General features: G+C 40.4%; 1 protein-coding gene across 3 annotated transcripts in view; it reads left to right on the forward strand.

The window, feature by feature from the left end:
- The window catches only part of BRWD1 (bromodomain and WD repeat domain containing 1), a 109,488-nt gene that overhangs the window by 35,958 nt on the left and 59,701 nt on the right, over positions 1-13,829 (forward strand). For all 3 annotated transcript variants that reach the window (XR_014714419.1, XM_084651259.1, XM_084651260.1), the window contains exons 16-22: positions 146-274; positions 1,211-1,436; positions 2,325-2,510; positions 3,335-3,518; positions 4,849-4,942; positions 6,093-6,233; positions 8,181-8,266. Coding sequence is in view for 2 of the 3 variants with exons in the window: in XM_084651259.1 (XP_084507385.1) it covers positions 146-274; positions 1,211-1,436; positions 2,325-2,510; positions 3,335-3,518; positions 4,849-4,942; positions 6,093-6,233; positions 8,181-8,266 (1,046 nt within the window). In the remaining variant the exon portion in view is untranslated. The remainder of the gene's footprint in view (positions 1-145; positions 275-1,210; positions 1,437-2,324; positions 2,511-3,334; positions 3,519-4,848; positions 4,943-6,092; positions 6,234-8,180; positions 8,267-13,829) is intronic.

Here is a 13,829-nt window from a genome sequence, read left to right on the forward strand (position 1 = left end):
ACTGTAACGTGTAGTAGGAGAAATATGACCTTGTTTTTAACTAACACGGAGTCTCTGGTAATTGAAGTTTGGAGAAGGCTGTACAGTATTGCTTGTTCCAAAAAATATGACACCACTTACCTTGAATTTCATGCCCTCAATCTAGATTGAAGGACAAGGACATGGTGCTGTTTTTGACTGCAAGTTTTCATCAGATGGACAACATTTTGCCTGTACAGATTCTCATGGGCATCTGTTGATATTTGGTTTTGGGTGTAACAAGCCTTATGAAAAGGTAAGTTCAGATTTCTGTTGACATTAGCTTTTCATGATGATGACTAGAGGAATATAAATTCATGTGAAAAATATAATACACACTTGGATATATGTATTTACTATCTTGACTTTTGTTTTTTGCTTTTCTTAATAAGCAGTAATTTTTCTTACAAGAATGTATGAAGTGCCAGTCTATTGTAAAACAACAAACAAAAAATTTGTAAAAAATGACCACTCTAGTTCAACATTTATCATTTGAGGGTTTTTTCCTAACTATCCTACCTATTCAACTTGGGATCAAAAAGTGAAAAGTCGTTCATTTCTTCTTGCTTATTTTTATATTTTATACTTTATTACCATCAGTAATAGAAGTTCTGACTGTTACCTTTTTGACACTTTGCACCCCCACTTTCCTTCAGTGCAGTTGCTTGGATGTAACTGAAGGCTTAATTTTGATTGCAGAATCTTTTTCTGGTGTTAACTCTTGATGAAGAAAGAACCCAACCTGACTTTGAGATCCTATGGCAAATTTGTAGGTTAGCAGTTGGAAAATCATATGTTTAAATGGAAACACAGCAAAAGTTTGCTAAATGTTAAATTAAAAATGTAAATTTGAAATGCTGTTTTATAGTTATTTTTCAGGGTTAAACAGCAATTTTATTTAATATAGCATTGCAGAACTTTCAATGTATTATCCTCTCAAAGACCTCCATACTGAATACTTTTAACTGCTTGCCTATCAAAATTCCTTGCTTTTGTGAGGGATATATCGTCAGAGCAACACAAATCTAGGATGGCATAGGATCTTTGTGTGGCTTTTTTCCTTTTGAGAACTTGGTCTCTCAATACCGATTGTTGCAATAGGAGGTAACTTAGTATAATTTTCTTCTACGTGCAAGTTCTTTAACATATCCTTTTTTCAAATTGACAGTATGCAAGCTTCATTTCTTTCCAGATTCCTGATCAGATGTTCTTCCACACTGACTACCGACCATTGATTCGAGACGCTAACAATTATGTCCTAGATGAGCAGACACAACAGGCTCCTCATCTCATGCCACCTCCGTTCTTAGTAGATGTGGATGGAAACCCTCATCCAACAAAATACCAGAGATTAGTACCAGGAAGAGAGAACTGTGCAGACGAACATTTGATTCCTCAACTGGGATATATAGCAACAAGTAAGAATAGTAGTTTTAACTTCAGGATCTGTCTGTGTCTGTCTGACTAGACTTTAGAACCATTACAGTTCTTTTGAATAGGAAAAGATTAATGTTCTACATTTACCTCAAAGCTATTTTTATATTTTACTTGAGATTTATGTACTTGTCTTGTACCGCAAATATCTACCGGATGTAATATTGTCTGATCAAGCGTATTTGCTATAGTTTCACCTTCTAGTTGCTGGTTTACAAAGAGGATATAATCACAAATGCACTGGCAGGTAATGAAGGTGGTGGTTTAGCACAAATTGAAAAAGTGAGAGTTCTTTGGAACAAAAGATTTCGTCCTTCTAGTGTCTTTTAGTTTATAACTGACTTCCTGGCTGTATGCAACCATAGCATGGGTATACAAGAATCAGTAAAGAATTTGAGACACACGTCATATTAAATATTACCCAAAAAAAAAAAAATCCTTGCCTGTGGTATGGATAACATCTTAAAATTATTGAAACAGAGCTTCTTAATCTAATTTGCTTTTATGCTGTTTACGCTTTGCATTTCTTGGTTTGGAGAAACAGTGAAAATAGTCTGTTTCACATTTTTATGGAGGTTTTTTGGTTAATTAAATTTTCTGATGCCATATTTGGGTTGCAGCGATTGCAAATATATTTTTTAAAACTCATGAATTATTTCTGTTCATTTTAGGTTTGGGAAATGTCCTTTTTAAAATATGAAGTAATATAAATAACTTGTGGGTGATTATCTACATTATGTTTCAGAATTATCCTCATACTCCATTTTAGACCAGCTTAATTGTTAAGGTGTGCTGTGAAGGTGATCAGCACAGCCAACTTTAGTTCGATGGCTGTTAACCATTTTGCTTGTTGTTTGCATTAAATTTACCAGGTGATGGAGAGGTTGTTGAGCAAGTGATAGGCCAGCAAACTGTTGACCAGGATGAACAAAGTCTGGAACGCAACATTCTTGATGGCATGATAAGACAGTTACAGCAACAGCAAGACCAAAGAACTGGATCAGATCAAGAAGTTGTTCCAAATGGACTACAAAATGGAGAAGGAACACCTAGAAGAGGTCAGTAAATACTGATAAATATTTGTTTAGGTGTGGGGAGGGGGAAATCACTTCATCTGAAGAGTTTTTTGTGCTACTTTTGAGTATGAAATAGACTAGAACCCATGTGGACTATCTGTTACCATCTGGGATCAAGATGCCCTATAAAACTGGGATTTTTGGCTGTGCCTTTTGGGCTAAAACACCTCCAGGTACTTCTGTAAATGTATCTAAAAATGTTGAATCTCCAGTTTTTGGTACATACAACCTTAAACATATAAAAAGCATTGGTTTTGATTGCAGGCAGCTAAATATTTAAGGATATATGTAGAGTACTGTAATATTTCAAGAATTCTTGAAACTCACTTTTTACTTGTATTTTTCTAAAGTTTGCAAAAATGTCTTTTCATTGATTAATGGTTTCTTCTCCCTTTCTTTACCTTGTGGACTTCAAGTGGATTTAAAATGAACATGATTCTGTTCAACATGTATATACCTATGACTATATAAGTGTCATGCTGGGAATAGTATTTAGGTAGCTAGCTGTTGGTGCAAAATCAGCAGGAAAAACTCAGAACATCTTTCATACTGTGTTGCCTTTCACTGGGGTTTGAAAGTAGCAGTGGAAGTAATAAAGATTTTTAAAACAGCTTGAAATCCCGAATTTATTTATCACGAGAGAAGGCAATCCATTCACACAGTTTGATTCTTTAATATGTTTCCTGTGAGCTTTCTTTCGTTGGAGAATGTTAATTTCTAATTTACAGTCAAACAATTGGGGCAAACTAGACACCAAAGGTGTCCAGTGGCAGAGGATTTTCTACTCTTTCATCATATTTTTTTAGGGTTTAGAAGGCCAAGTTTAGACATCCAGTCCCCCCCAAATATTGGTCTGCGTCGCAGTGGGCAAGTGGAAGGTGTACGTCAAATGCATCAGAATGCTCCACGAAGTCAAATTGCCACAGAGCGAGACCTTCAAGCTTGGAAACGAAGAGTAGTTGTACCAGAAATACCACTGTATTTATTCAGGTGCGTGAAAATTTAGCTGGCTCATATGAAGGACATCTCTTTTTTTAAAAAAAAAAAAAATATGATGTTGCTATCAATATTACTCCAGATGTTTAATACCTTAATGTTCTCCTTTATTCAGTGCTATTGGGCCTACACTAAAAATATACTCCTGTGCAAATTGAAATTATTAAATGTTAATTTCAGTTGCGTTCAAAACTAAGTTGGTAAAAGTATGCGAAATAAGGGTGAAGGGAGAACTAACTAGTTGGAAAATAACTTGAGCATGTAAGAGGATTTACTGCAAATAATGAAGCATGTTCCAAAAGAATTGAAGGGCTAGTTAGGTTCACTGAATGCTCCCCATTTTCCAGAAAAATGAGGGTTATAAGGTTACATTCACTAACTTGGAAAGATTAAAAAAAATATTTGGGGGGCTCCTGAGCGACTCTTCTCCTGGTACAAGTTGCTGTCCAGCAGTAACACAGGAGGAGCACTGCCTGAACAGGAGGCAGAAGAAGGTTCTTGAAGACAGCTGGCTGTTGCTTTCATACAGGAGCATTACATGCCTGGGAGGAAGAGGAGTAGCATTTGTTGCTGAGGATAAGGAACAGCAGCACTTGTAGCCAAGGGGGCTGTTAAAAGCTTTTTCCTTCAGCCCAGCCTCAGAGCCAGGTGTCTGCAAAAGGGAAAGAGGACGAACTCCTGTTGTCATCATCAACTGCTTGCAAAGCCTGGTGGTTGTGGGGAGGAAGAGAAGCAAACCCTCTAGTGTTAAATGTATCAGCTAAGATTGGTTGAATCTACTTTACTTGGCCAGCATGTTTAAAAGAAAAATCTAGAAACCTGTTCCTTTGCAAACATCAAATATGTTCTTGATGCCTATCACTGTACATGGTGCCTGTTAGCATGATTCTAGTAGTGTAGATGGGACCAAAAAGGTGTGTAAGGGAGGTGATCTATCCATATATTTGGACCTACTTCTACTGATGGGACCATAGATTGAAAATGGAGTGGGGATTTATTTCATCCTACAAGGTGGTGAATTTGGGAGAAAAATCCTCTTGTAAATTCTGCTTATCAACCATGTCTGCCAATGTGTGAGGAGAGTTTTTTCTTTATGAATTGATAGCTATATAAAAACCCTAAAAATTTAGAAACCATAGAATTTCTTCATCATGTTATAACCATTCCAAGAGAGGTTAAAATTTGGACATTTAAAGTGTCAATTTTGCTAGGTCCAGTGTCGGAATATAAAGTATTGTAAAGAAGACAAACCTGTAACTACTCAATTTACTTTCAGAATTGTGATTTTACTTTTATTTTGACAAGTTTAAAAAATCTCTTGTAGAAAACAGGAGGAGTACCGTATTGCAAAAGGAGAGGAAGAGAGAGCGCTCTATACAACAGAGAGGAAAAGGAAGACATTTCAGTTCTCAGAGAAGGTATGAAACTGATATAGTGAATGATGAGCTCTTAACTTCTGCATGAGAGAGCCACGAGTTGAAAAAGTACCTACAAAAGTCTCTGAAGATACCATCTTGCAGGATTCTCCCAGATCCAAATGCCCCATTTTTCTGGTAATTTTTTTATTTAATGGTGACTCCCTTGAATTGGCTTTTTTTTTTTTTCTGGGAGCTTCACCTTCCTCCATCCACGGAACTGACTGGAACTTAGTTGGCAGCTTGTCTGACAGTCGAGAGCGCCTGGATTGGACTTCGTGCTGCTATTATTGTATTAAAGGATTCAAGATTTTATAGACAGGGCAGTTTTCCCAGTCACCTACAGTACTAATGAGTGTAAACATAGTGAGAATCCTCCAAGATATCTTCAGAGTTTATAGAAATTAGTTCGGAATAATAGGCTAGTTAACTTTTTTTTTAATTGAGTAGATTTCAAGTTGGTGTGCTACTAACAGTAAGTGAAAGGATGGATTTGCGATAAGTTCTGTTAGGTTGTAAAATAACCACTATTAATTTTATAACAGCTTCTTAAAAAATTGAACCGTGAAAGTGGCCTGCCTTTCTCTCAAATTCAGAAGGACTATATATTTCTTGTTTTAATCTATGTTGTCAAAATAACAGCTTATTTTTATATTTAAAACAACTCTTGTTTTTGCCTTACCTTTCTTTATAGTTATGTTGTTTGTATCTTCTCATATGACATAATTTTTTCTTTAATTTCATAAACTGCTCAATTCCACAGAAGATAATCGAACTACAGAATAAACTAGGAGTCTGTTTATGTAAATAATCATAGTTTCACTACACAACTATAATTAACTATAATTACAGTTTTAATCTTTTTTAAAAACTTACTGCATTAGGAGTTACGATTTTGACACTACTGTAAGGTATACCACATTTAAGCAAAAAGTGGGAACTCTGAATAGCTTGTAGACCTCAGCTCTTCAAGAATAGATACTCTTTGCATTCTTGTATGTTCACAATATTTGTTACAAGTCTATACAATTAAGCTTATTTTCATACTGTAAAGCTATATTTAACTTATCTATTTATGCAAAAATTGGATTGCATTAATTCAGCATTGTATCTTTATCTGTAATGCCTTACTTTTTACTTCTGTATATATTAGAGTGACTCTGAAGCTTCACTGATACAATCCAAGCGTAGACTGCATAGGCGTAAATATCCAAGTTATCGAACACGGAATAACACAGAACAACTTGATTCATCTGATGAGGAAAGGGATGACTGTTTTGGCTTTATAAACCAGGTAAGTGCTTTTCCAAATTCTTTAATTTAGTACCTGGAATTAGTGGAAAGTATTGTGAACGTTTCATAAAATGTCAGATTTCTGTTGCAGAAAATGCATGCATCCCTGTTTTTACAAAAACAAATATTTCTTTAATATGCTAACTGTCAACAGATATTACTAGTGCTCTAGGTTGCCCAACACTTCAGTTATAAAACCTTGCTTTTGCTTGTTTAAAAGTACTGTTGCAAACTGTCTGTTTGGGCTGCTATTTTCCATGCCAGTCATCTGCCTCAGGTTGAACACTTCTGAAAATTTCAGCAAAAATAGCTTACCCATTTCCAAGGAAGAGATTTTTTTCTATTGTTTTTTTTTTAAAAAAAAAAAACCCACCCTTACAATTGTTTCATTGAGAAGCTCTAGTGCCTTTATGCTTTTGTAGTAGGGATTTGAAATTTGGCATTGGCTACACCCTAGTTTCAGATGTCTTTTGTTGTTCTGTGGAAAAACTGCCCAAATTTATCCAAATTTATAATTCTTTGGTAAAAAGTACGTTTGCATATGCTCAGTAGTGAGTTTTGGCAGCTAAATTCTCCAGAGATTCTGTCTGTGTTGGGCAGGGGTTGAGCAGGAGTTTCCCTATAAGCGCTGCTCTTGGCTGCGGTAGTGGTGGGCACAGGAACAGAAAGCAGTGAGACTCTCTTGTGCCTTTCAGTGTTTCCCTTCAAATGCAGAGGGAACAAGAGCTGGACTTGGGGATTGAAGAACTGGGGCTGGGAAATATGGTAGTTGAAGCCAGGGGGAGAGACTGGTAGCTATGCTATAGGGTTGAGTCAGGGTCGTGTAGTGAAGAGACTGTTGTCTGTAGGAACCCTGCTTCATCTATTGCAAGTCAAAAAGTGTATAGTGAATGAGACAGGGTTGCAGGAGTAGAGGACAGTATCGTGGTTAAGGCAGTTGAATGCACAGGCAACCTTAATTCTGGCATTTCTTAACTCTGAGTTCTTGACTATGCAACCTTAACAATGCAACCTTAACAATTTTCTTTTAACATATGTTTCGTGCAGTATGCTGTAGGATACAACCTGAGTCATGACCAGCTCTGATAGCCCTCATGCTGATACGCAGTTACTAGGTCTATTTTCAAAAAAAGCCTTAACTTTTTCAAAAAAAACCTTAACTTCACAATGGCCTATTGCTCCTAGGAATCTGAAATTCACATGGGCAAAAACTGCAGGAAATGTTAAAACTTTTGCAGTATATCGCGGGATATTTTACGTTCTATGTAATCCATTTTGTATTTAAATATACACTGCTTTACTTCAAAAAATTACTGACTATAAGGCCAATCAATATGCTGAAAATCTACAAAATCACCATGCCCATTTTGTATGAAATATTTAAGGAAAAACAAATTTAGAGAAGTTAGAATTCTTCTGTTTTTATGGGGAGGAGGGGCATGGTATTTTTTCATTTGTGAATCCCCTTCCTCTACCATGTTAAATCCTTCTTTTGCATGGTAAGTGAGCCAAATTCTGTCATACATTGACTTTGTGAGGACATCAAGAGTCTAAGATATTGCAAATTATATTTCAGAATGAGTATTAAAATCTTGCAAAGCGTGTGCAGTCAAAGAATTCTACAGTATTCCTAGGCAAAACAGTGAGGCTACCACTGGGAGGTGGGCTGTTGTAGCCTTGGAAACAGCTGTAACAGTTCTTACGGCCCCTGTGTTTCTGTGCAGTCTACCCATGTTGAATAATTTAATGTGCAGTGCTAGTTTGTATTATTGTTGAGGAAGTCAGCTCAAATAGAAATTAAAGAACTTTACTTCACTATTTTTAATAATCTGTTATTTTTTAACGTACTAAGGAGATCTTAGTGTTTAAAACAATATAAAACTTACAATATGCACTGCAAAAAAAAAAATTAAGATTGATAGTCAACTAAACTTTTTTTTAAATCCAGGAAGCAGAAGAAAGTGACTGTTTGGATTCTTCTGATGAGGAGGAAGAATGGAAAAGTGACAAGAAAAGCAACAGTAACAGTTCTAGGTAAAAAAATATTTCTACTTTCTCACTTAAGTCTCTTCTGAATGTTGTCAAATTTTGTTTTTGAATGTCTAACACAAATGTAGATTAAAATCTCCCATATAAAGATCTAGCATGATTAGGCTACTTGAAGAAATCCATTCTTTGAAAACGCACTGGGATTAGGGGCTTTTTACCAGCAATCAAGGAAGATGGTGAGTCAAGGGACCTGTGTGTGTGTGTTAAACAAAAAACCTCACCAATATTCACTTCTTTACTCTTACTGAGATTTTTTTTAAAAAAAGTGAAGCCACATTTTGTGCATGCCAAATACAAATATCTTGTTAAGGCAACATTAAAGTTAAAAAGTTGATGTTTGGATTACCACAGTGATTTTTATTATCCGTCATAGAAATTTAGGACTGGAAGGGACCTCGAGAAATCAAGTCCAGCCCCCTGCACTGAGGCAGAACCGAGTAAACCTCTACCATCACTGACAGGTGTTTGTCCAATCTGTTCTTTAAAACCTCTGGTTTTAGGGGATTCCACAGCCTCCCTTGGAAATCTATTCCAGAGCTTAATGACCCTTATAGTTAAAAAGTTGTTCCTAATATCTAACCTAATCTCCCTTGCTGTAGATTAAGCCCATTACTACTTGTCCTAACTTCATTGGTCATAGAGAACAATTGATCGCTCCTCTGTATAACAGCCATTAAATATTTAAAGACTTATGTCGTGTCGTGTCTCTCCTCCCCCCCCACCCCACCCCCCCGTCTTCTCAAAACTAAACATGGCCAGTTTTTTAACCTTTCCCCATAGCTCAGGTTTTCTAAACTACTTATTTTTGTTGCTTTCCTCTGGACTCTCTCCAGTTTGTCCACATCTTTCCAAAAGTATGGACACTGTACTCCAGCCGAGACCTCACCAGTGCCAAATAGAGTGGGACGGTTACCTTCCCAGACTTACATACAACATGCTTTTAATACACCTGAGAATATTAACCTTTTTCACAACTGCATCACGTTGACTCATATTCAAATTGTGATTCACTATAGGCCCCAGATCCTCTTCAACAGTACTACCACCAAGCCAGTTATTCCCCATTTTGTAGTTGTGTATTTGATTTTATCCTTCCTAAGTGAAGTACTTTGCATTTGTCTTGTTTGAATTTCGTCTTGTTTGAATTCAGGCTGGTTCTCCAATTTATCATAAGAAGTGCATAAGATAAATTAAGTATTTAGAAATCAGCAAATACAAAAGTTAAGTAGTCTGATACCACTCTTTCTCAAATACAGTTTATGAATGTAAGAATGTGCGGTGACCTGTATTGTTTTAATATGAGAAATGCAGAATTTTTGTTTCCTGGTGTGAGTCTTCAGTGCACATTAAGGATCTGTGAATAGTGAGTCCTTTACATTTAATTTCATAGGCTTGTAAAGGAAAAAGTTGGAAGATTTCCCCAGTAGTAGGGCTAATAAACAAGGGAAAGCACAGGCAAGTTTCACCTTTTAACGTCCTATAACTGTGTCCTTTAAGAATTTATAGGCATGATTTGGCTAATGGCTATTTTAAGCTATGTACATGTTTCTGTGCCAGTGCAGAAGACGTAGTGATCCCAGAGTTTACCAACATTAAGTTCTTTGAGAAGATGCAGCCGTATATTCCTAGTAAAATGGCAGTGCTCATGCTTTTAGACCGTCCCTTGGCTTTATGAGGTAGCGCCGCCCTGGCCACTCTGTTTCCTACTCACTGCTTGACAGCTGAAGTCGGAGCTCTGTGTGGTTCTCGCTTCACAACCTTGCAATTAGTTGTTTACTGTATATAATTAATAGTAGTGTTAGTTAAAAGTTACAGTATATAGCACAGTGTTAGTGGCAGTGCTCCCCAGTGATGCCCTCACCTGGGTTCAAGCATTGCCCTTTGTGGGGAGTGGTGATTCCTAATAGCGACCCCTACACGTGGTGCTTGCTCTGCCTTGGCGAAGCCCATCTTAAGGAGAACTGTTTGATCTGCAGATCATTCAAAAAGAGGACTTACGTGGCACGGGACCTTTGCCTTAAATAGCACCAGCTTGAGCAGTCCATGAGCCTGACCCAGTACTGAAGCTTCTGACGCACCATCTGTGGAGGGGAGCGGAGGGCAGACACCTCGTACCATCAAGTTTGGCTCAGACATCTGTTGAGGCTGGTACCGATGAGAACAGTGCTGGTACTGACAGTCTTAGTGGTGTTGACATACCAGGCTGCGGCAGAATTACTTTGCCTTTTGGTACCATCCTCGCTGCAGGTTCAAGACTTCAGGGCTGACACCCATGATGGCCCTTCAGTTGGAGTGTGCCGCTGAAGTCTTGGCACTGAACCACAAAGCTCTCATTCTGGGGCTTGGTATGGACATGGTACCAGAGACAGTACAAGGGTCTTCGGTACTGAGGCCATCCTCTGCACCGACACAATCAACACCACCCTGAACACACCCGATCTTGTCTGATCTCGGAAGCTAAGCAGGGTTGGGCCTGGTTAGTACTTGGATGGGAGACCTGAGAATAGTGGGTGCTGTAGGCTTGGGGGGAGGGATAGCTCAGTGGTTTGAGTATTGGCCTGCTAAACCTAGTGTTGTGAGTTCAATCCTTGAGGGGGCCATTTAGGGATCTGGGGCAAAAATTGGGGATTGGTCCTGCTTTGAGCAGGGGGTTGGACTAGATGACCTCCTGAGGTCCCTTCCAACCCTGATATTCTATGATATTCTATGATTCTACCACAGATGGTTCCATGGAGGCTGTCGCCGCGCTTGATGTCAACGCACCCGGGTGCTCCAGTACTGTTGTTTGCACCAAGACAGACCCTGCCTGCTCCATCAGTCTTTTCAGCACTAGTGTTGCAGACTACATTGGGGGCGCCTATCTTGACCTTGTTCTGGGCCACAGATGAGTCGGATCGCCCAGTGGAATCTCCCCTCCCACATCTCCTAGGTCTTGGGACTCCTATGCTTCAGAATCAGGTTTCTCGCCCTCCCACTCCACGTCACCTGAAGAAGTCTGGAAGCCACTGGTGGACCAGTACGGCTACCAAAGTTGGTATGCACCTCAAGGCCTGGCGCCTACTGGCCACCAATTCCTTACCCATACCAGTGGCCACCTTGGGACAAGCCGTTTGCTCCTGGAGGTCTTGCTTGTTGTCAAAGTCAAAGTGAGATCCCCTGCTGATGCAGCATTAGGGGCTGTGGACCAGCCACAAGTCCAGATGCCTGCGGTTTCCCATCCCATGGAGCAGCCAGAATTTCCTCATCCGGAGACACTGCACCAGGAGCAGGATCTGCTGGTAGTCCAGCCAGCAGCCTCATCCTTGTCCCTGGATGGTACGGTTTTGCCTGGTTCATCTTCCCCTTCCACCCAGAGGACTTCAGGGCATACCAGGACCTATTATGTCAGGTGGCCTTGTCACTGGGTATTCGGGTGGAGTTTCTCCAGGAGAGTACCCATAAACTTGTGGACATTTTCCAGTCCTCTGTCCCTGGGAGAGTGGCCTTCCCTATTAACGAGGCACTCCTCGGTATCGCTGGTGGCCAAGCGGTTGGAGAAGAGCTATTTTGTGCCGATACAGGAATAAAACCCCTTATATTCCTGTAATCTGGCTCTGAACTCCCTGGTGGTCACAGCAATGAATGACAGGACTCAGCAGAGCAGATTCAAGTCGTCGTCCTCCAAGGATAGAAACTCAAAAGTGCCTAGGTCTTCTAGGCAGGAAGATATACCTCTCATCATCACTGCAGATGAGGATCGCGAGCCAGCGAGTCCTGCTGGCCAAATATGACTTCCTCAATTGGTCAGCTATGGCCAAATTTAAGGAGCAGTTGCCCAAGGCTTCCTGGATGAATTTTGGGTGTTTTGTTGCAGAGGGCTGCTTAGTCACAAAAGTCAATGCACTCTGCCCTTCATGTGATGGACACTTTGTCAGGGCGATGGCCTCAGAAAATTACTATGAGGAGGGCTTCCTGGCTCCAGAACTCAGGAATTACACTGTATGTCGAGCAAGCTATTGAGGACTTTGCTGTTCAATGATAAGACCTTGTTTTTGGACAAGACTGATGAAATCCTGCATTCCTTTAAGGATTCATGGGCTACCTTAAGGTTGTTGGGGGTATATATGCTACCTGTGCAGAGACACTGTTACAGGGCTTAGCAACTGCAGCCATACAGGCCACAGCACCCCTTCCCCCCAAGACAGTAAGCCTGCCCCAGGAGGAGGGATAAGTCTCACAAGGGGAAGCACTCGAGCTCGGGGCCTGGTCGTTCTTCACACCCTCCTTCGACATCTGCTAAGCACCCATTTTAACTTGTTGGTCTAGAGCCCTGTGCCAGTTGTTGTTCTTTCTCCCTTGTCCACCCATTCCTTTGCAGACAGGCTGTCCTGCTTTTACAATGCCTGGGTCTCGATAATGTCTGACTACTGTGTCCTACACACTGTCAGATCAGATTACGCCATCCAGTCTCCACACCCCCTCTCCATCCCTCTTTAGGTTCCCCTCTCACGAGATGGTGCTCTTCAAGCATGTCAGCTCTCTGATAGCATTGGCAGTGGTGGAGGAGGTTCTGTGAGAATGGGGTGAGGCCTGTCCTTGACCTCCGTGAACTCAATAAATCAAGCACGTAAAGTTCTGTGTGATCACTCTATCAGTTATCCTCCCTGCTTTGTCTCAGAATGACTGGTTCACTGCTGTGGACTTTGCCTACTTCCATATGGCCATTCTGCTGAGTTAGTATCTTCGCTTAATGGTAGGAGACTGCTACTTTCCGTACATAGTTCTCCTGTCTGGGCTTCCTTCTGCCCTCTGGGTTTTCACCAAATGCATGGCAGCGGTCATGGCATATCTCAGGAGGAAGAGAATCCATATCTTCCCCTATCTTGATGACTGGTTGCTGAAGGCAGCTCCAGAGAGGACGTTTTTGCTCACACTGACACCACACTATGCTTACTCGACCATTTGGGTCTCAGTCTAAACACCATGAAGTTGATCTCCACTCCCACTCAGCAAATAGTTCATTGGGGCCCTGTTAGATTCCATGAGGCCAAGGGCGTTTCTGCCAACCAACTGCTTTCAGATGATTCACCAGCTGTACCTCAGTTTGCAATAACAAACGTCCATGTGTGCCTGAACCTGTTGAGCCACATGTCCGCACATAGTCCACCGTACCAGGTTATCTCTTCATTCTCTTCAGATGTGGCTCAGGATGGTTTACTGTCCTGCCCTGCATTCTCTAGGCAGGTTGGTTCACCTTCCTCCATCAGTCCTGCAGTCCTTGCTCTGGTAGGAATCTCCGTGTAATGTGGGCAAGAGATCCCCTTCTCTCAGCCTTCTCTGACCCAAGTCACTGGTTACTGTCGCATCCCTTCTGGGCTGGGGAGCACGTCTGGACTCGCGGTTGCAGGATCTGTGGTCAGAACAGGAGGCCTTACTCCATATTAGTGTGTTGGAGCTTTGGGCCATCAACAATCTGTGTTATGCCTTCCAAGACCAGATCAGGCATTCAGTGGTCACATACTTAAGGACAGTACCACCACAATGTATTATATGAGCAGATAAGGGGGAG

The sequence above is a fragment of the Lepidochelys olivacea genome (genome assembly GCF_965140295.1).
Source record: "Lepidochelys olivacea isolate rLepOli2 genome assembly, chromosome: 1".
In the NCBI taxonomy this organism is placed as follows: Eukaryota; Metazoa; Chordata; order Testudines; family Cheloniidae; genus Lepidochelys; species Lepidochelys olivacea.